The sequence below is a fragment of the Tachysurus fulvidraco genome, chromosome 9 (assembly GCF_022655615.1).
Source record: "Tachysurus fulvidraco isolate hzauxx_2018 chromosome 9, HZAU_PFXX_2.0, whole genome shotgun sequence".
Lineage (NCBI taxonomy): Eukaryota > Metazoa > Chordata > Actinopteri > Siluriformes > Bagridae > Tachysurus > Tachysurus fulvidraco.
This window is the reverse complement of record NC_062526.1, coordinates 26,258,548-26,285,800: the sequence shown is the minus strand read 5'-3', so window position 1 is coordinate 26,285,800 and position 27,253 is coordinate 26,258,548. Positions and strand designations below refer to the sequence as shown.

Below are 27,253 nucleotides of genomic sequence, written 5' to 3'. Positions count from 1 at the left end.
GACTTCCTTCTAACACTCAGGATTTCTTTTACCATCATAGATTTTATGTGTATTTAATAGAAGAAAATAGAAAAACCCCACAGCTTTTGAAACAAGCACATGGTAACCCTTGTTAAATTACTGCGGCTGTTTTACGAAGGCGACCTCCTGCTTTACAGCACAAAACCTTTTTGTTCTCTTGTAGTTTCACGTCTTTTTCAGGATTCATGACTCCCTTCAAGCGTCTTGGTACACACTTAATCTGGGGGGTTCAACAAACTCACTTGTGGTCTCTCTCCATTTCAAGATTCGATTCTGAGTCGAATCTGAATTTGACTCTGATTGAATCGACTGCAGAAAGTGAACCAAACAAAACTGCTTGCGCTTTAATGTCGACTTGGATAAACGACAAGAGCAAAATCACTCCATCATGCTTTATGTCAGATCTGAGTGTTTTTAAAAATAAATAAACTTGCTTATAATTGTACAGAGTGAAAATACATAATTAAAAGGAAGTAATAGTGAATAATACTAATAATTACTTAGTAATGACTAAGTAATAACAGTAATAACTGTTAAACTGTAATATTAGGTGGTCTTAAAGTCTTTGAGTGTTTAATCTATTTCCTGATCAGATTACAAACCACAATTCTTACACTGATATGGATTTTTGTCTTAAAATAAAAAGCTCTTAAAATCTGCTTGTGTAAAATCTCACGCTCCTGCACTCGTGACCTCTGCATATATTTTTCCAGAGGCATATTTGAAAAGTGCGTTTTTCTTCACAGTTTGAAAGTTTTCGGACGTGTTAATGCGAGTCGTCACGGACGTCTTAGAGAGCAATTGTATGTGTGTGTGTGTGTGTGTGTGTGTGTGTGTGTGTGTGTGTGTGTGTTTGTGATCATACTCGACTCGTACAGTACTCTAACCCCTACAAAAGTCTGTCACATGGTATTAAATGGAAGAAACAAATGTTTGGAGGTCAGGTGTTCATTACTGTGAAGCTAATTCCACAAGACAGCGCTGTCGGTTCGGAAAAGCAGCGATTTTCCTGGAGCCGTTTCACCGTGCAATCTCAAGATTAGTTCCGCGTGTCCAACAAACCGAAACATTGACGCTTCTAAATGAACCATTTCAGCTACAAGAGAGACGAAGAGGTACAGGAGCAGGGAAGAACATAGTCCTAAAATCCAGCAGTGTTAAACCTCAGGACTGGATCTGTTTGTGAAAGCCTTGTTTGGTTTGCACTGAGGTAAAGAGCGAGAAATATTCCATTAAATGAAGCCAGGTGGAAAGAGAAAGAAAGAATGTAATGTCTGTAGCAGTTTACTCAGGTTTGTAATATCACAGTCTGTCTAGATCTATTTGGTTGGGATTAGTTTTCCACAAACTTGTATATCTCGAAGTATAAACGCTTCGATCTCGATCGGTTATGTCAGGAAATTTCTTTTCAATTTCTCTATATCTATTATACGCATCATGATTCAACACTGTGGTCAGTTTGCCAAAGATGTCCATCATATCCAGGAAGAAAATAACACTGATTGTGAAAGTTTATCACAGTATTGATAACAAATCATCCCAGCTCAGTATTCTGGCTCAGGATGCATTACATCCTGGAGGAAAAGAGATTTTATACTTATTCTTTAGTTTAAAGAGTCTCCAGGAAGTGTGTGCTCTTTTCTATCATCTGCTGAAACCCGAAACGAGCCAAGAGATTAAACTCCGAGGAATAAAATACAGATGTTTGAAAGGACAAATAATTGAGTGAAGCGAGTAAAACGATTGAGTAAAACGATGTTTATTTAAAATAAGTCCTCAGTGAGCACTTTGAGAGAAAAAAATGATCTTTAGGATTTCTGACGAGTTTACACTTTCGTGTTTTCTCACTTTCCAGCTGCTATAACATAAGTGATAACAGGAACTAAGTAACTTGTCTGACAGACGTTTCACAACGCACAACATGTCATTAGATATAAAACAGAAACAAAAAAAAAATGTATTTTGCGTACGAAAGCGAGACAGAGAGAGAAATGTTTACCTGCGATGCAGAGGCCAAAGATACTCAGCAAGACGAGGATGTAGAGCGAGACGATGGCGTATTTGATGGCGGACAGAGAGTCCAAGTGGCCGCAGCAGCCGTCTGTTTTCCTCCTCCGCTTTCCAGAACTCACTACACAGGAGGACAAAAATTAGAGCTGAATGAGGAAACCAGGGCCATACCACGGAAATACGATTCAAAGGTTCTCTTTCAGGTCGAGACACAACAGGAAAGGTATCTGATGATGTAATATATCATTACTGCAAGACAACTGGACAAGTGGGTCAGAGCGTTAGGTGAACAGATGAGAGGATCAAACTTGCCTTTGTCTGGTAATGAGACTTTTCAGGGAGAATGATTAGAAATGAAAAGTAATAATAATAAGAATATGAAGAAGAATTTCCCTTAAAAATATATTTTAATGTTAATCTTCACTTTACTGTAACATTTCAGTCTTGTGCTTTTCCCTTGGGATTAAAATATGATGTTGCTCAGGTAAACTCCATGCACCATTTCACAAATCAAATAGTTTTCACTACAAACAAGGCACAAGTCTGGTAACGTAGTTAATAAAAATTCCACAAATAAGAATAAAAATAAAAACTAAAACTAAACATTAAAATCTAGCATCCTGTTATTTTATTGTTGAATGATAATTTTCAACTTTCTGTAAGTGTGAAAGAACAAAAATTTTGGCTAGCAGCTTTGACTGCGGCAAAGAAATGACTAGTTCAACGCTGGAAACCACCTCATGACCTTTCTGCTAAGCACTGGATTCACTCCTTATTGGAAATACTATACCTGGAACTGTCTTCTGCATGGACTAACCACACTAAAGCACTATTCGGATGGGACTAGTTTTACGTGGGGATGTGGGGGTAAAATAATTATTACCAGAGCTTCTCAGTGATTTAATCCCGTCCGAATGCGCCATCTCGGTAATCATTATGGACAATGTCAGTAAAGATTACGGCGACTTTTACCTTCTGTAAAAAGGGCCGGAAAAATGACCTCAGGTAATACTGATCCCGTCCGAATAGACCCGCTGTAAATATGTACAGGCAAAATTCCGTCATTTCCTGTTTAAAAGTAGTTTTTGCCCCGTTTTGCAAACACGGACGCACTTGAAATAGGAAGCAACGTCATACGCACGTGACGACAAGGAGGTTACTGTGGTGCGTAAAGCGAGTTACCCCTCCCACTTCTGCTAGTTTTACTGAGATGTCTTGTCCCTTGCGAATTGGCCAATTAATATTACAGACGTCCTGAGATAAAATTGCATTACTCCACGTCCCCACGTAGAACTAGTCCCGTCCGAATAGTGCTAAAGCCTGCTACTCTATCTATGTGGCAGATCTGGATTTCCGTGACCTCGAAGATTTTGGTTATTTAGTCTAAAGATGTCATTCTGTTGTTAATATTACTACCAATTCTGTTAGTATATTTTATATACACTTATTTCAGCTTATATTGTTTACTTTTGTATTTACATGGGTCCTGGGGTACGATGGGACAGGGGTGGGACAGGGGGTGGTTTTGGGAGGGCACTAGTTTAAAAAGGTCGTCTCTCCTTCTGTTGTGATGTATTTTTGTGTGTTCTATCAAAATAAAAACAGTGAATTACAAAAAAAAAACAATAAAATCTAGCATTGTGTCAAAAGCAGACAATTCAGCTGTAGAAGCATTGGGTTTACAATAAAAATCACTCGTACACATGGTTACTGTAAGTCTTGTAAATTAAAATGGTTTTAAAAAAAAATCTACTTCAATTTATACCCCAGGATACAGTCTCACATCCCGAGCCTCTGCTTGAAGTTTCTGATTATGCGCCATTTCAGAAAACACACAGATTTACCCTGATTGTGCCTCATGAATGAATACACATGATATTTAGGGAGCTGGGTTTAAACCATCAGCATCGTGTCAGTGTTTCTGTGACCGGTGTACAGTATGATGTCAGAGTCTCACATTACAGAGACCGGCTTCAAAAGCCTACCTACGTAAACACACTTATTAACATTCGAAGAACTGCCTTCTGGAAATGATTTCCAAGAGCACGACTGACATTTCTGCGGTCTCACCTTCTCGTCCGTTTATTAGGTGTCTATTTCAGATATTTGTGCGTCTTTGACTCATAAGAATCAACGAGCTTGTTTGCACTGGGGGGCATTTAGCGACTAATTGAAGCAAGCTGCTTTTCCTAAATGTTGTAAATGTTCTTTTGAAGCAGCTGAGCAGTAAAAACAGCAGTGTTTCGGGACTGAGACGCAGGGCAGAAAGTCAGTAAGTGAACAAATCTGTAACTGTGAGAATGATAACTTATCTTTTTTCCATTTGTAATGAACATGATCAGAATTGGAGATGTGTTCGTAACTGATTAATTCTCACCTCTATATATTATGTGTTTTTGTTCACAGCTTGACTTTCTGCTCCTACAGCTGATCTGTAGTTTATTTGTCATTCCTTATTTCTAAACTAGCAAATCCTCACACACAGATGTCAAAACACTGGCTGGAGCTCGTTTTGAGGGGTTGGGGGCCAAAAAAGTTGCATCCGGGGCAGCTCACATAGCTCCCCAAGTCACACCCAGCTGTTCTGCTGTCAACACTCCACTCATATGGTTGTTTTATTACCCAGCATGCACGCTGAGTCTCTGGGATGTCATGTCATGTCATGTGACCGCTGTTAGACTATTTATTAACAGTAAAATAGCAGTTTTTAATCTTATATCATGCATATAATGGTTTAATAAGCTATCGTTAATAAATATGACAAAATGGCAAATCCCAGGAGACTTAAAAAGTCCAGTGATTTTTACCCCTTGGCTCAGTTCTGAGCTTACCTTCTTCACAGAGGTTAAGTTTGGACAGGTTCCGTCCATCGTAGCCCTCCTCATAAAATGAGCCATTGTCTCGCTCCTCATATGTGCTCAGGTACATTGCCTTGTTCTCCATTCAGGACCTAAAGCTGGAGAGAGACATTCAGAACCACCATCAAGAGCTGAGCCAGAACAATCAGAACCTTCCTCACTCAGTACTGTTTTAACCAGGACACAGAGGACCACACTGTTACCCTTTACGATCAGGATAGATAGAGAGACAGAGAGAGAGAGAGAGAGAGAGAGAGAGAGACAGAGCGAGAGAAAGATAGAGAGATAGAGAGACAAACAGAGAGAGAGAGAGAGAGAGAGAGAGACAGAGCGAGAGAAAGATAGAGAGACAGAGACATAGAGAGACAGAGAGAGAGAGAGAGAAACAGAGAGAGAGAGACAGAGTGAGAGAAAGATAGAGAGACAGAGAGAGATAGAAAGACAGAGAGAGAGAGAGAGAGAGAGAGAGAAAGAGACAGAGAGAGACAGAGCGAGAGAAAGATAGAGAGAGATAGAGAGACAAATAGAGAGAGAGAGACAGAGCGAGAGAAAGATGGAGAGACAGAGAGACATACAGAGACAGACAGAGAGAGAGAGAGAAAAACAGAGAGAGAGAGACAGAGTGAGAGAAAGATAGAGAGAGAGAGAGAGAGAGAGAGAGAGAGAGAGAGAACTACCTTTCCCAACTACCTTTCCCACCAACATTACCCATCATCACTGTTTGGTAACCCTTTATGACCTATCTGACCCAATCTGCACCAATGTGTCACCATCGCTAGATCCATTCCCAACCATGACATTTGGGACCATCAGAGGTACATTATAAACCACACTCTCACACCTATTAAAGACTTCTTCTTTCTCTAACCAACTGTATCTACAGAACCATGTACTACTTCTACAGCTGACGTAGTCATTAGTGCGAACTACAGTAACTGTAGCCCTAAGCAACAAAATACTTGGGCCCAGTGTTGTAGACTACAGATGGAATCATGGTCAAATCTGTAGTGTCACTGTTTTATGTCTATATTACAACAGCATATCGTTTTTAAAATGAACCCAATTCCATGAAATCATTTGCATACATTGTGACTCTTGGGCCAAATCACACAACCACACAACCACCCGAGCATAATTACACTCACACTCGTGAATGTGTGGCATCGCGCCCTTTCACAGATGAGAAACACACACTGCAAAGTGTTCATGTATGCTAAATAAGTCCTATGTTTTCCATTACCTCGTCTACAGGTGCCTTGGATTGAGGATCTGGACATGAATCACATGCCTTGGCTTTAAAAACTACATGACGATTGACTAGTAGAGCGCTCCAAGCTGGTTCGGTAATACAAGCGTCTGTCAGTGTGATCCTGGGTGTGTACGGAGAAGGCTGTGTGTGGCTTTGCCTGTTTTTAGTGTCTCTGCCGTCTGAGTGACCTCATCAAAGGTTTTTCTCATGTTTGTTTTAAAGACTGCAGGATAAATGGGGATTAAACGGATTATTCAATAGAAGTTAATAGAAAACATTACAAAATACATGTTATATTAGTCTACATGACTACAGCAATATGCACTCTGGATCCTGATGAATGGATGGATGGATGGATAGCTGGACCAGATGGATGAATGGGTAGATGGATGGATGGATGGATGGATGGATGGATGGATGGATGGATGGATGGCTAAGGGAATAAGGGAATGTAGAAACAATAAGTCGAATATGAGGGAATTTAGAAATTATGGGATAAAGGGATGGATTTGTGGAAGAAAAGAAAGAAGGAAGGAATGAAGATATGATGGAAAGGAATGAAGAAATGATGCATGGGAGAATGGATAGAAATAATGAAAGAAAGTGAAGAACTGATGGATTGATGATTGGGTGGCCGAAAGGAACGGAAAGTGGGTAAATAACAGGTGAAAGCAATGGAAGGAAGGGATGTAATAGATGGATGGATGGATGGATGGATGGATGGATGAATGGATGGATTGATGGATAAGGGAATGAAGAAACAATAGGTGAAATGTGAGGGAATTTAGAAATTATGGGATAAAGGGATGGATTTGTGGAAGAAAAGAAAGAAAGAAGAAAGGAATGAAGAAATGATGGAAAGGAATGAAGAAATGATGGATGGGAGAATGGATAGAAATAATGAAAGAAAGCGAAGAACTGATGGATGGATGGATGGAAGGGTGGCCGAAAGGAACGGAAAGTGGGTAAATAACAGATGAAAGCCATGGAAGGAAGGGATGTAATAGATGGATGGATGGATGGATGGATGAATGGATGGATGGATGGACAGACAGAAATGAATAGAATTCAGTCTGCTATAAGGAACTAAGTTGTTTCATGGTTAGTTGACAAATGTAGCTATAAATATATAATATAAAAATAAATAAATAAATAAATAAATAAATAAATGTAATTATTGTAATATTGTACTGGTTCATGTGACCTGTTGCATGATCACTGACTGACTGACTATTCCTTACTTGATTAATATAATTATTTCTGTTTATTTCTTGTTCAATTAACATTTCAGTAGATTGCTCTGATTTTATTATCAGGATTACTCTCATAATTAACCACAAAACTATTTTAAAAGGTTGGAATGTTCCTGTCGACTGACTGCTGGGATGAACTTTGTCTTTAATGAGATGTGTGCGTTACATTTACACATGATGACACTGAGGTTTATAAAATGAGGGGAAACAATGACATCACTCGAGTTATTATCTGACTCAAGTTTTTTTGTTGTTGTTCTTTTTCTTCCAGAGTCACAACTGAGGGAGGAGCTGCGAGAGCGGTGTTTATCAAAGTCATTAAAAATGGCTTCATCACTGGAGATTTCATTAAGCACTGCATGTGTGTGCTGACATTTAGGACTCTGGAAGGCTGTGACACACACACACACACACACACACACACACACACACACACACACACACACACACACACACACACACACACACACACACACACACACGCTGCTAGGAAACAGAGACTAGAGTTAAACATTGTCAGAACCAAAAAGCCCTGAGAAAGTGCAAACCTCCTGTCCAGTGTTTTTAGTCAAGTTCTTTGTCTGTCTCTCCGATGAAGAATGCTTTAATCCTCATTTCCTTTTTGTTGTTTGGCAATGTTTATTTAAGACATGTACAGAGAAAGACAGATGGAGAGGGACAGACAGAGGTAATAGGGAGACAGAGGCAGAGTGAGAAAGACAAATGGGAGGAGACAGAGGTAAAAAAAAAAGAGACAGACAAATGGGGTGAAGTAGATGGAGAGAGAGAAAGATGGAGAGAGAAACAGATAGAGGGATGCAGGTATAAGAGAGACAGACAAATGGGGTGAGAGAGATGGAGAGTGAGAAAGATGGAGAGACAGAGATAAGAGAGAGACAGTGATAGGTAGAGAAACAGAAACAGAGGGATGCAGGTAAAAGAGAGGCAGACAAAGGGAAAAGACAGAGATAGAAAGAGAGAGAGACAGAGAGAGAGAGAGAGAGAGAGAGAGAGAGAGAGAGAGAGAGATAAAGATAGACAGACAGATGGAGAAAGATAGGATGAAAGAGTAACTAAATAATTGAGACAGACATGTAGCTCTGTTTTGGGTGGGCGTGGCCTAAATATTAATATTTTAATGAGATTTAAATGCTATAAAACTCCTATTTAGTTTAATATTAATCTGAGTTCATGAACCTCACAGAAATGTTCTGTTTGGGGGAAAAAAAAGCTTCTTCTTCTTTTTTTTTTTTCACAATTTGACCCTGACTGAAACATAAAGGTTAAACGACAGACAGTTTAAAAAAAAAAAAGACCAGAAAAGTAAGATTAAGATAAGACACTCATCATTAATCTGCACGAAGACACGGCACAGATGACCTCGTTATTACACAGACACGGAGAAAAAAATTCTAAACACTGGAGCAAAGGAATCTGGAACATTCCACAGCCACAAGTACAAATGCGTATCATCTGAGTGGAGCGTAAGTTTACTCAATGTGACTGTAATTGATTCTGTGTGTGTGCCTTGGTGTGTGTGTGTTGGTGAGTGTGTTGGTGTGTGTGGATGTACACACAGGAAAAAGCTCCACTAACTTCAGCTCCAGCATTTCAACAGAACTCAGGAATAACAGAAAGTTATTCTCTTTATTTATTTATTTTTTTCCTGTTGTAAATCTGCCTCACTCGTGTGTGTTGACATCTGCGCTCACATCCGTCTACGTCTGGAGCCACAGAGAAAATAAGAAGCCCAAAACTTCTCCACAAACTGCAGGATTTTAGGATGAACTCATTCGATCATAGTCTGTTTGGTTCCCTACGTCACCCACAATGCCATCCGACTACCTGCTGATAGTGGAGCAGTGGGATTCAGACCTCACTTCATCTATACCTAAAGACACAGATGCAGCGGTGCTTTAGACCTTCTCATCTTTACACTCTGGACTATACCATGTGATCCAGATGAGTGTTAGAATCACAAAAATAATCCTTTGCACTCCAAAAATGAATGAAACTCTAAATGACAATCTGTTAGAATAAAAGCTGGACTGAATAAGACACCAAAACAGTTTAGTCAACTGAACCAAAAGTTTGTAACTCTCAAATTTGAACAGAAAATAATCCAGTTTAATTTTATTTAAATATTATCCAAAATATTTAAAGAAATAATATTATGGTTATTCATTGGAGTGTTTTTATTCCCTAAGTTTCCACTAATAAACTATTTGGTCCGAGTTTTTTAATATTTATAGAGGTACATCTTTCTGACTTTTGAATTAAACCCATAAAATTTCACGTTACCAGTCAAGCGTTCTAATATTTTTAACAAGTCAATAAATAAATATTATTTAAACTTAAGGTGTGTTGTGATTTCCAACCAAATAAAAAAGATAAGAGTCCTGCACTAGATCATTATCAGGTGATTAATAAAAACATCACCCACCTTGATCAAAGATTCTCCACTCTCAAAATCTCATCATGCTCTTTCTCCTCACGTCTGCACAAAACCAAAACTCACTTCTCCTCCAACTCCTGCTCGTAAGTGAGAGTTTTCTGTTCACTCAGACACCCCCCACCCCCCCACCCCCCACCCCACCTCTGATGTGCACTGAACAGTCCGCCTCTAAATCTCTGCATGCAATCAGATTGGTGCTCTTTTAAGTGCTTCTTTAGTATAAAACCTCAGTACTGAAATACTGAATGGGACAAAATACTAAAGTGTACTGAATACTGAATGTAATAAATTCTGACTTGTTCTGAATACTGAATTGTGTGGAATACTGAAGTACACCAAATACAGGATATTAATGAATAATTAAGTAAATAAAGAAAGAAAAATAAAAATTAATTAAAAAGCATAATAAACTTTATTCTGGTGCACTAACCCTGAAAGACCACAAGGTGGAGCTGTTAGATCAGTAATGCTGTTGACTGCTGCAGCCTGTCACTGTCATGTCAAAACTAATGGTCAAATGTAAGACACGATAAAATTACTAGCAGAAATACAAAAAGCTTTTCTTTTGTTTAAGGCATAAATATGTAGATGTTTTTTTTTTATTTCGTTAGGAGATTAGTTTATTGGCAACACTGTTCTGTGGGGCAAAAGACATCAGCGAACCGTCAAGGCCATACTGCTTTTGCCCTTCCTGTTTTAACTGTGAGGGTGTGAATGAGGTAATGTAATAAAACTGCAGTGTGATATTTAAAGTGTGTTCATTATGATGAGACACTGCAGCAGTCGGTCAGTGTGTTTAGCTCTAATTCTCTCTTTGGATTAATGTGTTGGTCCTCAGGAAGAATGCAGGTGTGTTTTCTTCTCCTCCTCCTTATACAGCTTCATGTCACTGAAGGTGAGTCTGCTGATCTCTCTCTCTCTCTCTCTCTCTCTCTCTCTCTCTCTCTCTCTCTCTCTCTCTCTCTCTCTCTCTCACTCTCCCGCTCCCACCCTCACTAATCTCTTCATTTGTGTAAATTTTAGAGATGAATCTGTCCCCCTCCAGGGGGACCCCTGGGTGGGGACAGCACCCAATTCCTGCTCCAGAAAGAAAAGGTTCCTTTACTTGGGTGAGTCTGCTGAGCTCTCACTATCTGCTGATCTGGTTGTCCTAGGAATGTGGTCTTTGCTGATGTCATTGGCATCTGAGTATGAGAGGGATGAACAGTGTCAGCATTACCACGATGGAAAACATGCTCACCTGTCTGTGTCTGCTGTGCCTGCTTAGACTACGCAGGCTTCTGTAGGAGAGCGGAAAGCCACTGCTGCAATCAGTGTGTCAGCTTTGCATTTACATTTACATTTACATTTACAGCATTTGGCATTGACCCTTATCCAGAGAAATGTACATAAGTGCTTAAATCTCTAACATTAATGCTGGCTCACTAGGTTACACACTTAAGATACCATGAGTTTAAAACAATGTGCAAAGTTACAATAACTATTTATTTATTTATTTAATTTATATTTCTTTTTATTTTATTATTATTTTTTTTAATAAATGCAAAAGATAAGGAAAGAAGTGCTAGTTGAAGTGTTTCCTGAATAAGTAGGTCTTCAACCGCCGTTTGAAAATAGCCAGTGACTCAGCTGTCCGGACTTCTAGGGGAAGTACATTTCACCATCTTGGTGCCAGAGCAGAGAAGAGTATTTTAGTATAATTGCCTCTTACCCTGAGAGATGGTGGAACCAGTCGGGCAGTGCTGGTAGATCGGAGGGTGCAGGGTGCAGTGTGAGGAGTGATGAGGGAGCTGGTCCGTTTTTGGCTTTGTAGGCCAGCATCAGTGTTTTGAATCTGATGCGTGCAGCTACCGGAAGCCAGTGGAGGGATCGCAGCAGCGGGGTGGTATGTGAGAACTTTGGCAGGTTGAAAACAAGCCGTGCAGCTGCATTTTGGATTATTTTAAACAAGAGAGAAACAAGAGAAGTGATACCGATCTATAGTTTGCTGCATTTGCACTGCAACTCTGCCATCACATTTACCCCTCCTTAGAGCCTAATGCTTTTGGAAGTCCGTTCCATAGGACATAAATTTGGGAGTCAAAGTCAGCATTACTGTGGTGGATGTCTTCTTTTTTGCTGCACCTGGAAAGACAGTCTTGGCAGTGGCAGTGTAGGGGCGGGTTTCCACCAGGAGCATGGCCAAGGCTCAGCAAGCAGGAGAAGTGTAAATTATCCACAGCATGTTTGTTGAGAACAGCATGTTTGTTCCATCCAAGAGGTTGACATCTTTACTGCCCTCTATTTGCTGAGCCTAGCTCTGCTCTGTGATCTTCTGCCTGAGGGTGAATGCCACAGCGGCGCTCCTGATTGACTGGCAGATTGTTGGTGGGGGTTTGGCCGCTTTGCCTAGCACTCTGTTCCAGTGGAGTTGACCATGGTACTGAGGAATCCTGAGCTTTAGTCAGTGGTGCTGGCCATAGTGCTGCACTGACGCTGTTCTCTCCAAGCTGTGGGCTTTCTAGGGTGAAGAGCAGATTTTCTAATGCTTCAATTTAATTAGAGTCCACAAGATACTTTAATTTAAGACACTGATTATAAGTTAATTTAGTGGACCAGAAAATAAATGTATTGTTACTTCACCTCATTCCAGACCAGGTACCACACACCACTGATACACACTTAAATGAAAAGTCTTAGTTTTAGTGTTAGTAAGTTAGTCAATACTACATTACATTAACTTCTGTTCATTTGAGAGGAGGTCATGCACAGGTAAAGTTCAGTGAAACACATTTTAAGGTCATGTTCTGACTGATATTGGTGATGTCTGTATACATACTCTTCCATGCATACCTGTTGCCATGGTAACTGTAATGCAGGTTTACAAGGAGAAATGCAAAACCACACTGTTTTTGTTTGGTGCATTAAAATGTATAATAGTTGATTAGTTTATCAGCATTAGATGATTAATAAGGATTCAGAACATAGACTCAGTTCTGCTGTGCAAAAGACATGAGAGATGTCTGACTTCTATGTGATCAAGGCCATACTGCTAATTTTGCACTTCCTGTTTTAACTGTGAGGGTGTGAATGTGATCTATAGAGTGTGTTCATTATGATGAGACACACTGCAGCAGTCGGTCAGTGTGTGTTTAGCTCTAATTCTCTCTTTGGGTTAATGTGTTGGTCCTCAGGAAGAATGCAGGTGTGTTTTCTTCTCCTCCTCCTTATACAGCTTCATGTCACTGAAGGTGAGTCTGCTTCTCTCTCTCTCTCTCTCTCTCTCTCTCTGTCTCTCTCTCTCTCTCTCTCTCTCTCTCTCTCTCTCTCTCTCTCTCTCTCTCTCTCACACACACACACACACACACACACACACACACACACACACACACACACACACACACACACACACACACACACATTCCTGTTTAATACTATGCCAGGAAATGCTGAATGTAAGATTTTATCTTTGAACCATAAAGTTATTCACTAATCTTACTTATTATATGAAAATATAAAGTTCTCACTGAACAACTGAAATTATTTGAGTTTTACAGTTTTTGGTTTTGCCACCAAAATGTAATGTCACCAAAATGCCACCAAAATGTAAATAGAAAAATAAAACAAGAGAAAATGTTCATTATTGGATTTTAATCAAAACCACTGGATATTAAGTAAAAACATTTTGCCAGGTCTTTATTAATCCCCGTCTATGTCCTGGGTTCATGTAGAACACTGAGTCTCCTTCATCATGATGGCTATTCTGGTTGTTCCTTCCTCGTCCCCCTACACCTTCCTCTCGCTCTCTCATTGGCTGTTACTCATCGAGGTTCTTATAGCGTCATACATGTGGTTACATCACAAGACTTTGTACCAATCATGTCAAAGATAAATTAATCACTGGGGTGTGTGTAAACTCTTCACAGAATGTGTGGATGACATCACTAAACTCACTTCCTTTTTTGTTTCTCGTCACTAAAATAGAAGTGGGATTCAGAGTAAAATACATACAGCGTTTAAGTGTCTCAGAGGAACATGTTCATGTGAACATTGTGTAGTTTGTGTTCTGTGGATTAACACTTGGCCATGTGTGTGACAGATGATGAGAGACCTTTACATTCAAACTGACACTCAATAATCTCTTCATTTGTCCCTTTCAAACAGGGCGCCCTATTTAAATGCATTTTCCTCTGCATTGCTGCTGCTGCGATTTAAACTCGGCGGCTATTTAGAGTTTAAAACCACAAGCTATGTCCTTTTGTGTTTGTGATATGGAACTATATATATATATATGCTTCAAATATGCTTTGAACTTACAGTAAATCGATACGGCACACATGTTCGTGTATAACGGTGCGTTTGTTGAGCCGGAAGCGACCTTAGGGCTGGCGTGTTGTACAGTCTGTCATGCTACGCTACGTTAGGCTATGCTTTGCTATGCTATGCTATGTATGTTATGCTATGCAAAGTTATGTTAGTGTATGTTGCGTTATATTATAAGATAAAGTTATGCTATGCTTTGCTATGCACATCACAATGGGTCATACCATGCTTGCTATTCTAGGCTAGGTTACTTCATGCTAGGTAATGCTATGCCTCGATATGCCTTGCTATGCCAGCCCGGTATGTTATGCTAGGTTATGCTACGCCTTGCTAGGCTATGTTACGTTATGCTAGGTTAGGCTTGCCTTGCTAGGCTATGTTACGTTATGTTATGCTATGACTTGCGAGGCTATGTTACGTTACGTTATGCTATGCCTTGCTAGGCCATGTTATGTTACGTTACGCTATGTTATGACTCGCTAGACTGTTATGATACATTATGCTATGCCTCGCTAGGCTGTTATGATACGTTCTGCCATGCCTTGCTAGGCGTTATGTTATGTTATGCTATGTCTCGCTAGGCTATGTTATGCTACGTTATGCTATGCCTTGCTAGGCTATGTTAGGTTACGTTATGCTATGCCTTGCTAGGCTATGTTATGTTACGTTACGCTATGTTATGCCTCGTTGGCTGTTATATGTTATGCTATGCCTCACTAGGCTGTTATAATATGTTATGCCATGCCTTGCTAGGTGTTATGTTACATTATACTATGTCTCACTAGGCTATGTTATGTTACGTTATGCTATGCCCTGCTATGCTATGTTACGTTATGTTATGCTATAAATTGCTAGGCTATGTTAGGTTACGTTATGCTATGCTTTGCTAGGCCATGTTATGTTACGTTACGCTAGGTTATGCCTCGCTAGGCTGTTATGATACGTCATGCTATGCCTCGCTAGGCTGTTATGATACGTCATGCTATGCCTTGCTAGGCATTACGTTACGTTATGCTAGGACTCGCTAGGCTATGTTATGTTATGTTATGTTATGCTATGCCCTGCTAGGCTATGTTATGTTATGCTATGCCTTGCTAGGCGTCATGTTATGTTATGCTATGCCTCGTTAGGCGTTATGTTAGGTTATGTTATGCTATGCCTTGCTAGGCTATGTTATATCAGTGATTCCCAACCTACCGGTCCATGGATCAAATGGTACCGGGCCTCCCAAGGAACATTAAATTATTTAAATTTTATTTACTGTGGTGTATTTCTCTCGGGTTTGTGCGACTTTCCGTGGACGAGAGGTTAACTGGGAGCTGAGAGACGTCACCTAAAGCTGCACCAATACCACGCATGCGTGAAATATCGGGGCGGTTTTAGGTGACGTCTGGAGCTGAGCGGCTGCAAGCGGCGGTGGCATTGTAGCTTTGGTGGAGAGAAGGTGTGTATCTTCTCTCTGTTCACCGGTACATTCTCATGTTTAACAAAACAACAGAATAAACTGGACATAAGCAACACACTTCGGGTGTCATTGTCTCCTATTACCCCCAGATTGAACCGTCTCGTTGCAAAGAAACAACTCATTGTTCTCATTGATTTAGCGTTCTAGTGAGTTTAAATGTTAAATCACTTTATATTAATTTTTGGTTCAACTGTAATTTATTTTAAAGGCATGTTTAAATACAATTTAATTAAAATGATTAAATCAAAACAATCTAAAATATAAACAATCAACGACCCCCCCTCAGCGAGCCGCGGTAAAATTATCAAACGTTGACCGGTCTGCAGCGATAAAAAGGTTGGGAATCACTGTGTTATATTACGCTGTGTTAGGCCATGTTACGTTACATCAGGTTAGGCTAGGTATGGTACAGTATGTCATGTTAGGCTATGTAAGTTACGTTTGGTTATGTTACGTCATGTTAGGCTATGTTATGTACGTATGTTATGCTATGTCATGCTAGGTTATGTTATTTTCGTGTTTTATGCTTCGGTTGACATGCTTCCAGTCGCCGTGGGTGATGCTTCCCTGGCAATAATTGATCTGCAGCTCTAGTTTACTGGGCTTGGAAGTGGAACAGATCGCAGCTGATTCCTCTGTTCAACTGAGTCCATTTTTCATGTATTATATATTATAGGTTACAGAAATCCGTCAGGAAGTATTAATTGACAAATGGTCTAACTTCTTAAAGTTGACAGTGGTTAAATGCTTGATTAAATTTCTCTCCTCCTTGTAGAAGCTCTACAGCAGTGTCCAGATAGTGACCTGGCAGATTGATAATCGATGGCTACTGGCTCTGCTTGTATTGCGTTTCTGTTCTAGTGTAAAAAATAAGTTCCCAGCAACATGCTTGTTGCATTTATGCTGAGCCCAGGGTGCCGCTTCCCCTGCCGTCTCTACTATAGCTTAGTGGATATGCAACATGCTTGTTGTATAAAATAAAAATCAATGTTCCAAAGCTAGGACAGTCACTGAGAAAGCATCCTAACCGCTGCTTCGTCAATTATTTAATAACTGGACTTATCTAAGGTTTTTTGCAGGATTGTCTTGGTTGCCTACTCATTCTTTTTCCTGTAATAATTTGCTTCCTGCTGTTAAATTACCTAAAATTGTCGATTCTTTGTTGGAAAATTAAGCTAGGAAAGGATTTATTGGGCCTTTTACTTATTGGGCCTTTTGAAAAATCTCCTTTCTCAAATTGTTGGATTAATTCTATAGGGATAGCTACCTAACCCTAACCCGCACCTCATAATGATGCTGCGCAGAGTATTAATAGTCTTATTCCTCTGGCTCCGGTTTCTTTGTCTTACGCAACCTTTGACGACACAATTAGGATGATTAAGATAGCAGGCGGGGTGCATGGCTCGCAAAGGCAGATATTTCAGATGCCTTCAAAGTTATGCCTTTACATCCATCGCAGTGGCATTTATTTGCCATTAAATGGAGAGGGGGTCTGTATTCTATGTTACAGTCAGTTATTTCGCTAGCTGTAAAGCATTAATTTGTGGTGTTTTTCATAAATTACTCCTCCTGTGTCCGGTTTTAGCACCAGCCAGCTTGGTCTGCCTCTTTTCAGCCAAACCGTTATAGATAAGACATGACCCTTCAATCTTATTGCATTCAGCAGCCAAGTACATGCGTAGTGGTCTAGAAAATTCGACATAAAAAAATTTATTCAGTAACTAATGGGCTTTCTACTAATTCATTAGCTCTAGCTGTATTTCTCTTGCTAGCTTTATGTAGGTCTATTGGTATTATTATTAATTATTCATTATTAATTATTATTATTAATTGTTAATTAGTAATGATTATTATTATTATTATTATTATTATTATTATTATTATTATTATTATTATTAATAAGATTGGTTTAGTGAAATGCTCGTTTTAACCCTCTGCTGGCTCTTCAGTTTAGCAGGAAGAGCCAGGGATGATTGCCTGGTATGGTCTGTTTGGGGGGGATTTTGTCTTTTTGCTTTCTTAGTTTTAAATGGGAGATTGTTCCCAGAAGCTGCTGCTGTTCCCTGACTACCTTTCTTGGAGCTCATGAAGAAGATCGGGAATTCAGAACAGAGCAATAACGCCAAATGTAATTTTAACAAGCTTGCAAATAAAAATTTAAATATATTTCGAAAAGAATGGTCTTTATTTTGAATCAAGTGGTCCTGACTGAAATAGCATTTTGTATTAATTCATTATTAAATCGCTATTACTGCTATCTAAAAGCCACTCCCCTGAAATATAAGTGCTGCTAGTTTAACTTCAGTCTGTATTTACTGTATGGTATTGTTGGGAGACTCCAAACAAACCAGAGAAAGTTATATTCAGATGGAATGAACACCTTTAGTGACATATAAAATCAAATAAATTAAGTTTTATAGTTTGGTAACTGAGAACTCAGATACAGAGGTGTGCCAACCTGGCATAGGAGAGTGTTCCTAAACATTCTTCTACAAAAACCTCTCTCTAATATCTCTGAGACACAATAAATATATCAAACTTGAAAAAAGTTAATGGTGGGATGTTATACAAATAGATTTTTGGAGTTTTTATGCTTTTAAATTTGTAAATTTTTGTCAGGCAGAATTTTATTTACTCTTTTGCTGTGTTCCAGCTTTTCTTACTCTGACCTGGAAATATATATAGTTGTGCATCTCAATAAATTAGAATGTCCTGGAAAATGTTGTGTCGTTCTCTTGGTTGGTTGTGAATCTTTTTCTTCCACACTTTTTCCTTGCACTTAACTTTCTGTTAACATGCTTAGATACAGCCCTCTGTGAACAGCTTGTTTGGCAATGAATGTCTGTCGCTTACCTTATTTGTGAAGGGTGTCAGTGATTGTCTTCTGGACAACAGTCAGATCAGCCTCATGACTGTCTTCCCCATTATTGTGTAGCCTAGTTTACCAAATTTAGAGACCATTTTGTTGGCTCAGGAAACCTTTCAGAGTTTATTAGCTGATTGACATGTCATCATATTCTAACCGTTTGAGATAGTGAATTGGTGGGTTTTTGTTAAATGTGATCCAAAATCATCACAATTAAAGAACCAAAGATTTTATATTTTTCTGTTTGAGTTGAATTACTGAAATAAATGAACTTTTCCACGACATTCTAATTTATTGAGATACATCTGTACTTCCTGAAGCAATACTTTCACTTCTGAAGCATAACATGTTACCTTTATTTTGGTACCAGAATTTTTCAAATGCACCCTGTAGTTTTTGAGATTTACTCATTTAAATTTGAGAATGTTGTTTTGAAGCAAGAGGCTCAAAAATAGTCAGAAGATGGAAGAGTTAGACAGACAATAAAATTTAATAGTAATTTTTAGACAAGGAAGTTTTGATGTCTGTATCTATTATCTGTTTATGTTTTCATATTCAGTTATGTCCCTAATGTGGACTAAAGTGGAGTTACAGGATGTCTGTAGTTCTGTAGAGTTGTTACAGATGGTGAACTGCTCATTAACACATCATTAACTGGTGTGTTCATACAGGTTGCAGGCTGAAAGGAAATGGAGAGACAGAATGTATCACTGCATACACAGGAGACTCAGTACTGCTGCCCTGCTCCTGCACTGAGCTCCACAGCAAACCTGAGACATTCACATGGGACAGAAGAAGACATGGATATAACTTTGCACAGATATCTCCTGAGAGTGATGAGTACAAAGAAAGATTTCAGCTGGTTAATGATCACTCTTCAGGAAATCTCTCTCTGCTCATATCACACCTGACTAAACAGGATGGAGGAGTTTACAGGTGTGGTGTTAAAGGGGATGAATACAGATACACCAGTCTCACTGTTAGAGGTAAATGAGTCATTTATATTCATAATTTTACTTCAGTGATAATCTCATTATACAACAATCTGATGTTGTAATGACCAACAACACACCTCTTTATACAGTAGGCTCTCAGTCACGTAGCAGCATTTAGCACAACTCGCGACACCTGTTTAAGAGTTTCGGCGTGCGGACAGAGTCTGTGTCAGAGTAGACCAGCAAAACATAACAGAGCAGGTAACATAGTTTGAAAAAGAGTTTCCAATTGAGTTTCAGCACAGTAATATGAGAGGCAGAGTGAGGAGTTGACACTTCTGTGTACCTGCCTGTTGTAGCAATATACAAACCCACAAGGCCCTGGGTGAAAATGTGTTTGCCCCCCTGTTAAAACTTAACTTAACTGTGGTTTATCACACCTGGGTTCAATCTCTCTAGCCACACCCAGGCCTGATTACTGCCACACCTGTTCACAATTAAGAAATCACTTAAAAAAGACCTGACTGAACAAAGTGAAGTAGACCAAAAGATCCTCAAAAGCTACACGTCATGCCGAGATCCAAAGTAATTCAGGAACAAATGTAAGAGAGAAAGTAATTGAGATCTATCAGACTGGAAAAGGGTATAAATCCATTTCTAAAGCTTTGGGACTCCAGCGAACCACAGTGAGAGCCATTATCCACAAATGGCCAAAACATGGAACAGTGGTGAACCTAACCAGGAGTCCCCGGCCGAAAAAAATTACCCCAAGAGCACAGCGATGACTCATCCAAGATGTCACAAAAGACCCCACAACAACATCCAAAGAACTGGAGGGCTCACTTGCCTCAGATAAGGTCAGTATTCATGAGTCCACCATAAGAAAGAGACTGGGCAAAAATGGCCTAAGATGAGAACTTTTTTCTGAGCAAAAAGTACATAAAAGGTTGTCTCAGTTTTGCCAGAAAAAATCTTGTTGATTCCCAAGAGTTTTGGGAAAATACTCTGGGGACGGACGAGACAAAAGATGAACTTTTTGGAAGATGTGTCCCATTACATCTGGCATAAAAATAACGCCACATTTCAGAAAAAGAACATCATACCAACAGTAAAATATGTTGTTGGTCGTGTGATGGTCTGGGGCTGTTTTGCTGCTTCAGGACCTGGAAGACGTGCTGTGATAAATGGAACCATGAATTCTGCTGTCTAGCAAAAAATCCTGAAGGACAAATTGCGGCCATCTGTTTGTGACCTCAAGCTGAAGCAAACTTGGGTTTTGCAGCATGACAAGTCCTAACCTGAATCCTATTGAGATGCTGTGGCATGACCTTAAAAAGGTGGTTCATACTCAAAAACCCTCCAATATGGCTGAATTACAACAAATCTGCAAAGATGAGTGACCAAAATTCCTGCACAGCGCTATAAAAGACTCATTGCAAGTTATTGCTGCTAAGGGCGGCCCAACCAGTTATTAGGTTTAGGGGCAAACACTTTTTCACACAGAGCCATGTAGATTTGGATTTTGTTTTCCCTTAATAATAAAAACCTTAATTTAAAAACTGCATTTTGTGTTTACTTGTGTTATCTGTAACTAATGTTTAAATTTGTTTGATGATCTGAAACATTAAAGTGACACACGTGCAAAACACTTTTTGCACACCACTACTGTATGTGTGTATATTTCACAAGCTATTGTAACCCCAAGCACTTATTCCCGTATTAGCACCAATTTAAGACTCTAAACATGTTGGCCTGAGTCTTTAGAAGTGTCATGTGATGAAATTATATGTCTGTTTTTTTAATTGCTGCTTTTACCTGTTTTTTTTATTTTTTTTATTTTAATTACACTTTGACTGACCACTTGTGAATATTAAAGAGTTAATAAAATTTGTGATTATTGGGCACAAGTAAGTTGTGGACATTAGTGAGTTGTGGAGTTACAGGATGTCTGTAGTTCTGTAGAGTTGTTACAGATGGTGAACTGCTCATTAACACATCATTAACTGGTGTGTTCATACAGGCTGCAGTCTGAAAGGAAATAAAGAGACAGAAGAGATCATTGCATACACAGGAGACTCAGTACTGCTGCCCTGCTCCTGCACTGAGCTCCACAGCAAACCTGAAACATTCACATGGAAGAAATACACAAATAACTGGGCACAGATATCTCCTGAGAGTGATGAGTACAAAGAGAGATTTCAGCTGGTTAATGATCACTCTTCAGGAAATCTCTCTTTGCTCATATCACACCTGACTGTACAGGATGGAGGAGATTATAGTTGTGATGTTAAAGGCGGTGAATACAGATACGTCAGACTCACTGTTAAAGGTAAATGTATCATTTTATTCACAAACGTGTGTGTGTGTGTGTGTGTGTGTGTGTGTGTGTGCGCGTGTGTGTATGTGTGTGTGCGCGCGTCTGTGTGTGTGTGTGTGTGTGTGTGTGTGTGTGTGTGTGTGTGTGTGTGTGTGTGTATATATATATATATATACACTGTATAATTTCACAAGCTAACGTCTAGAACTTTCCCCTTATTTATATTAGCACCAATTTAAGACCTATCCAGCCACATGCTTTCTCTATCTGCTCCGGACACCTGTACAATTTCCTATCCACTATCCGAGCGGATAATGGGCCAGACCCGGGAACCCCTAATCCGAGTGAATCCGGAATATCTAAACATTTTTGCCTGTAGAAGTGTCATGTGATGAAACTACATGCTGTTTTTTTATTTGCTGCTTTTTTAACTGCTTTTTATCATTTTAATTGCAACTCTTTCTTTTTGACTGACCACATGTGGAGAGCAATTAAAATTAGTGATTATTGAACAAGTGAGTTGTGGAGTTACGGGATGTCTGTAGTTCTGTAGAGTTGTTACAGATGGTGAACTGCTCATTAACACATCTTACAGGCTGCAGTCTGAATGGAAATGGAGAGACAGAACAGATCACTGCATACACAGGAGACTCAGTACTGCTGCCCTGCTCCTGCACTGAGCTCCACAGCAAACCTGAGACATTCACATGGAAGAAAAATACATATAGAAATAACTGGGCACAGATATCTCCTGAGAGTGATGAGTACAAAGAGAGATTTCAGCTGGTTAATGATCACTCTTCAGGAAATCTCTCTCTGCTCATATCACACCTGACTGAACAGGATGGAGGAGTTTATAGTTGTGATGTTAAAGGCGGTGAATACAGATACGTCAGACTCACTATTAAAGGTATAGGAGTCATTTTTATTCACAATGTTACTTCAGTGATAATCTCATGACAGATTAATCTGATGTTGTAACATCAATACAATATGTTGATGTTTGTTCATTCTCCAGGTTGCAGACTGAATCAACAGACAGTGGATGTGACTGGAATCGTGGGACAGTCTGTCCTTCTGCCCTGCTCCTGCTCTGAACTACAAGCCAAACCACACACTTTCAGATGGAGCTTTTATAAAGGATCTGATGTCATAAAGATCTTCCCAAAGGAGCAGACAAATCTCTACACAGACAGAGTTCAGGTCTTTAATAATCATCGTCCAGGAAATCTCTCTCTACTCATATCACACCTGACTGTAAAGGATGGAGGATTGTACAGGTGTGAGATCAACAACAAAATCAGTACAGACATCCGACTCACAGTAAAAGGTAAAACATCCTTCTGTATATAAACCATATGTGATGTCGACTACAGTGTTTATCTATGGCAATGAAATATTTTAATAAATATGTGAACTTCTATTTTATAATAAATGATGTGGAGATCATTCATCAAATCTTGGTGACAATAACAATACATATAAAATGTAAAAATTACTCACATTTCTGTTCTGTTTGTGTTTATGATTACGGATTATCTGAGTTTGTGTTCTGACCTGCTTTCACTTCTCACTACGATTCCTGGATTGTCTTTAATAAAGAACACACTGAGTTTCCACACTTGTGTCCTGCCTTCACTCACCACACATCACACTCTTTATTTATAACTTATTAAACCTTTCTCTCCGTACAGGGGCACCTTCATCATCCACACTAGTGATCACAACAACTTCAATCACACCTCATTCTAGAAAAGGTACCACACACCACTGATACACACTGCAATGAAAAGTCTTAGTTTTACTGTTAGTACGTTAGTACATCAGCTCACAGCAGGATCCCCACTCTAACTTTATCTGCTCTTCCTGTAGGTGATACATTAGAAGGTACAAAACCACCTCCAGGTCTAAATGTTGAAACCACTGTACACTCTGACGCATCTGAAACAGGTGATTGTCAATACACTACGTTCTTCTGTCCACTTAAGATGAGCTCATGACCTCTTAACATCTCCACTAACAGAACTTTCTCTTGAAACTATTCTGTGTAAATGATCTTTATAAAGACTCAGTTGTACAAGTTATACACTAAACTACACACCTACAAACCCCTTATCACTCATTCTATCAAATAAAGAGTTTTAAGGTGATGTTCTGAGTGACATTGGTGATGTTTCTCCAGATTCTCTTCCCTATATACCTGTCGCCGTGGTAACTGTGATCTTTCTGCATATTATCGTGGCTGTGGTTTATTGCACCCCCAGAAAGAACGGTACAAACTCCTTTAAGCTTTTGTGAGAAGTTTATCATCCACTTCCCACCATTTTAATCTGCACGACCTGAGCTTTTTTCTTTATTTTTCTCTCCAGGTTCTGGTACAGTCAATTACAGCAAAAGTGATGGAGAGGAAACAGTGAGTCTGCAGTAAAGAAGAACTCAATTCACTGATCCACCAAGATATTAATCAAGAGATTTGTTCAGAAATATTCCTGCATAAATAGTTTAGTAAATAAATTAGCTTCATTTCTTATTCACGGTTTGTTCTCTCCAACTGTTTTAGACTTTCAGCTTTCCTTTTTTATGCTAAATAATATTTTACCTAAATCATGGAATATGTGTGGTTAGATTTAAAGGTGTATCATTTATAGGGTTTATAGCTGATGATCACATGCTTTTGAAGCCTGTTTCACTTTTACAATATATGCATTATTAAAAACTAGACACATTGTATTATTTCTTCTCAAAATGTTGTAATGTTCTTGGTCCTAGATTATAAATGCAATCAGAACTGAGGTGTTCCTCAGAGACAATAAATACATCTGTGTCACAAAGATTATTGTAAGCAACTTTTCTACCAATTCTACCATTATTTCTGCAAAGACAGATACCAGATCCACCTCCCAAACCTTCCTTCATGTCCCCCAGCCACAGAGCTGCTTTTAAACCATCTGTTAAATGAAGGACCTGGAGGAAGAATCCATAATCTGTTTTTTTAGCTGTCCAGGTTAATTTTTCTCAGCATTTTTTCCTCTAGCATGCTCAGTTAAAGCATTTCCTCTTTTAAATTTTGAAGCTGGATTGATCCTGAGTTCATATTACCATCAGTGTGAAGTTTCCCATGATATCCTGTACAAAAACATGCTGGTAGATGTATTAGTGACTCTAAACCATGTAACATCATGTCATGCCATGGCCTCTTCTTCATGGTGTATTCCCACCTTATTCCCTGTGTTCTTGGGAGAAACTCCATATCCACCACAATGCAGACCAGGATAAAGCTCTTGATAAGTAAGAGAAGGGCTGAGGTTACACCAGCAGTCTGGTAAGTGTGACTTCTGCTGCTGGGATGAAGAAATGTCCAGACTCATCATTAAATGAGTGTAATATCTTACCCATGTATACTTCCTTATTCAACTACCAGCTGTTTGCAACAGATGTTCACTTTGTGTTGAATGACACGCACACTGAATGAAGGGGGAACATTAGAATAACAGACATTTTTCATTTGTAAGTGAAATTAAGTGAATAGATACTCCATGAAAAATCAATAAGTCAGTCAGTCAGTCAGTAAATCAATCAATTGTATCATATTTAGCCTTATTCTGGTGCACTAACTCTAAAAGACCACTGGATGGAGATGTCAGGTCAGTAATTCTGTAGACTGCTGCTGACTGTCACCACGTCATGATTATTATTATTTCTGTCAGGACCACTTTGTCAAATGAGAATTTATTAGATGATATGCATACAGTTAGTGTTTTCTGGTATGGTTCTGTTCTGGGAAGGAATCCACGTGCCCGTCTGTGCGCATGCATGGACCAAGCGGGGAGAGCAGCAACTAGAAAATAGAATAGACCCCCCCCCCATAAAAGAACCATTAATCATGCATAGAGTTTTTTTTGGCAAATAATAAAAGGATAAATGGATAAATAAATAATTAAATAATTAGAGAGAGAGGGAGAGAGAGAGAAAAATATGTGGAGATTTAAGACATAAACTGGTACAACGAACACAGTCTCCGGCATGTTGGAGTCGAGGTTGGAGGAGGGAGTTTAAATCGCAGCAGCAAAAGAAAGCGGCTCAATGAATGGGAATTTAAATGGATGTATTATGGATGTTGTAACTGGATTGGTGTGTGTCGTGGACGGCTGATTAACAGCTGATGCACGCTTGACGACGTGGCCTACCAGAACTAACGCGATGCTTTATTTCTGTCAGGACCACTTTGTCATACAGTTAGTGTTGGCGGTATGGTTCTGTTTTGGGCAAGAATCCACGGTCCCGTCTATGCGCATGCATGGACCGAGCGGGGAGAGCAGCAACTAGAAAATAGAATAGACCCCTAAAACAAAACCATGTGACAAGGGAAAACCCCCAACATAACCGTTGCAGTAGAAGCTGGTAAGTCCGGAACTGATTGGAGATCGGAGTCATCCTGGGCTGAGCAAATGTCAGCATATTTGCGACGAGCACGTTGCTGTAGTCAGTTAAAGCAAAGTGTGAGGCAAAAGGGGGAAGCATAATGCACCCCTGCAGCAGAGATATAAACAAGCATGTTGTATATCCACTAAATATTATTGAGAACGGGTAGGGGAACATGCGTCCTGTAGAAACTCTGGTCTCTCATGCAGCTTGAATTCAACATCCAGAGGAAAGAAAACGATGTTGCAGTATGAAAGCTAGTACATCCAACTAATCGACGATCAGGGGAAGGTCACCCTGGGCTGAGCGAATGGTGGCATATTTGCAACGAGCATGTTGCTGTAGTCTGTTGACCCAAGTGTGAATCGTAAAGGGGAGGCATAATACGCCCCTGATACAATGACGAGCATGTTGAATATACACTAGGCTATAGTTGGAACAGGTAGGGGAGCATGCGCCCTGTAAAAGACTCAGTGACATGGTTGCTTGTGAAGCTTGGTATTTGAACACGCTTTTGAAAGCTTGTACGTCCGGGGCTAATCAGCAATCAGGGGAAGCATCACCCTGGCTGAGCAGATGGTGGCATATTTGCGACAAGCTTGTTGCTGTAGAAGTTGAGGCCGGGTGTGCAGCGTAACGGGGGAAGCAGAATACACCCCGCAGCAGCAATATGACAACGGCATGTTGTATATACGCCAAGCTAGCGATAACAGGTAGGGGAAGCATGCGCCCTGTAGAAGACTCTAGCACATCCAGGGCTAGTCAATAATCATGCGAAGCATCACTCTGGGCTGAGCAGATGGCGGCGTATTTGCGACAAGCATGTTGCTGTAGTAAGTTGAGGCCAAGTGTGCAGCGTAAAGGAGGAAGCATAATACACCCCTGCGGCAGCAATATGCAACAAGCATGTTGTATATATGCTAAGCTATAGCGATAAAAGGTAGGGGAAGCATGCGCCCTGTAGAAGACTCAGGTTGCTCATGAAGCTTGATGTTCGAACATACTTTTGAAAGCTAGTACATCCAGGGCTAATCAACAATCGGGGGAAGCATCACCCTGGGTTGAGCAGATGGTGGTTTATTTGCAACAAGACCTTTACA

The 27,253-nt window shown here is 39.7% G+C and overlaps 2 protein-coding genes across 3 annotated transcripts in view; one reads left to right on the top strand and one right to left on the bottom strand.

The window, feature by feature from the left end:
- scara5 (scavenger receptor class A, member 5 (putative)) overlaps positions 1–9,965 on the bottom strand; it is a 55,619-nt gene extending 45,654 nt beyond the window's left edge. For both annotated transcript variants that reach the window (XM_047819043.1, XM_047819042.1), the window contains exons 1-3: positions 9,835–9,965; positions 4,863–4,987; positions 2,021–2,152 (exon numbers count right to left, since the gene is read on the bottom strand). In XM_047819043.1, the coding sequence (XP_047674999.1) occupies positions 2,021–2,152; positions 4,863–4,974 (244 nt within the window). In that variant the 5' untranslated portion in view covers positions 4,975–4,987; positions 9,835–9,965. The remainder of the gene's footprint in view (positions 1–2,020; positions 2,153–4,862; positions 4,988–9,834) is intronic.
- A 2,959-nt stretch (positions 9,966–12,924) lies between these two features.
- Positions 12,925–27,253, top strand: part of LOC113660593 (obscurin-like) — a 79,572-nt gene continuing 65,243 nt past the window's right edge. Inside the window, exons 1-2 of the mRNA XM_047818192.1 lie at positions 12,925–13,076; positions 21,435–21,619. Coding sequence (XP_047674148.1) covers positions 12,941–13,076; positions 21,435–21,619 — 321 coding nt within the window. The 5' untranslated portion in view covers positions 12,925–12,940. The remainder of the gene's footprint in view (positions 13,077–21,434; positions 21,620–27,253) is intronic.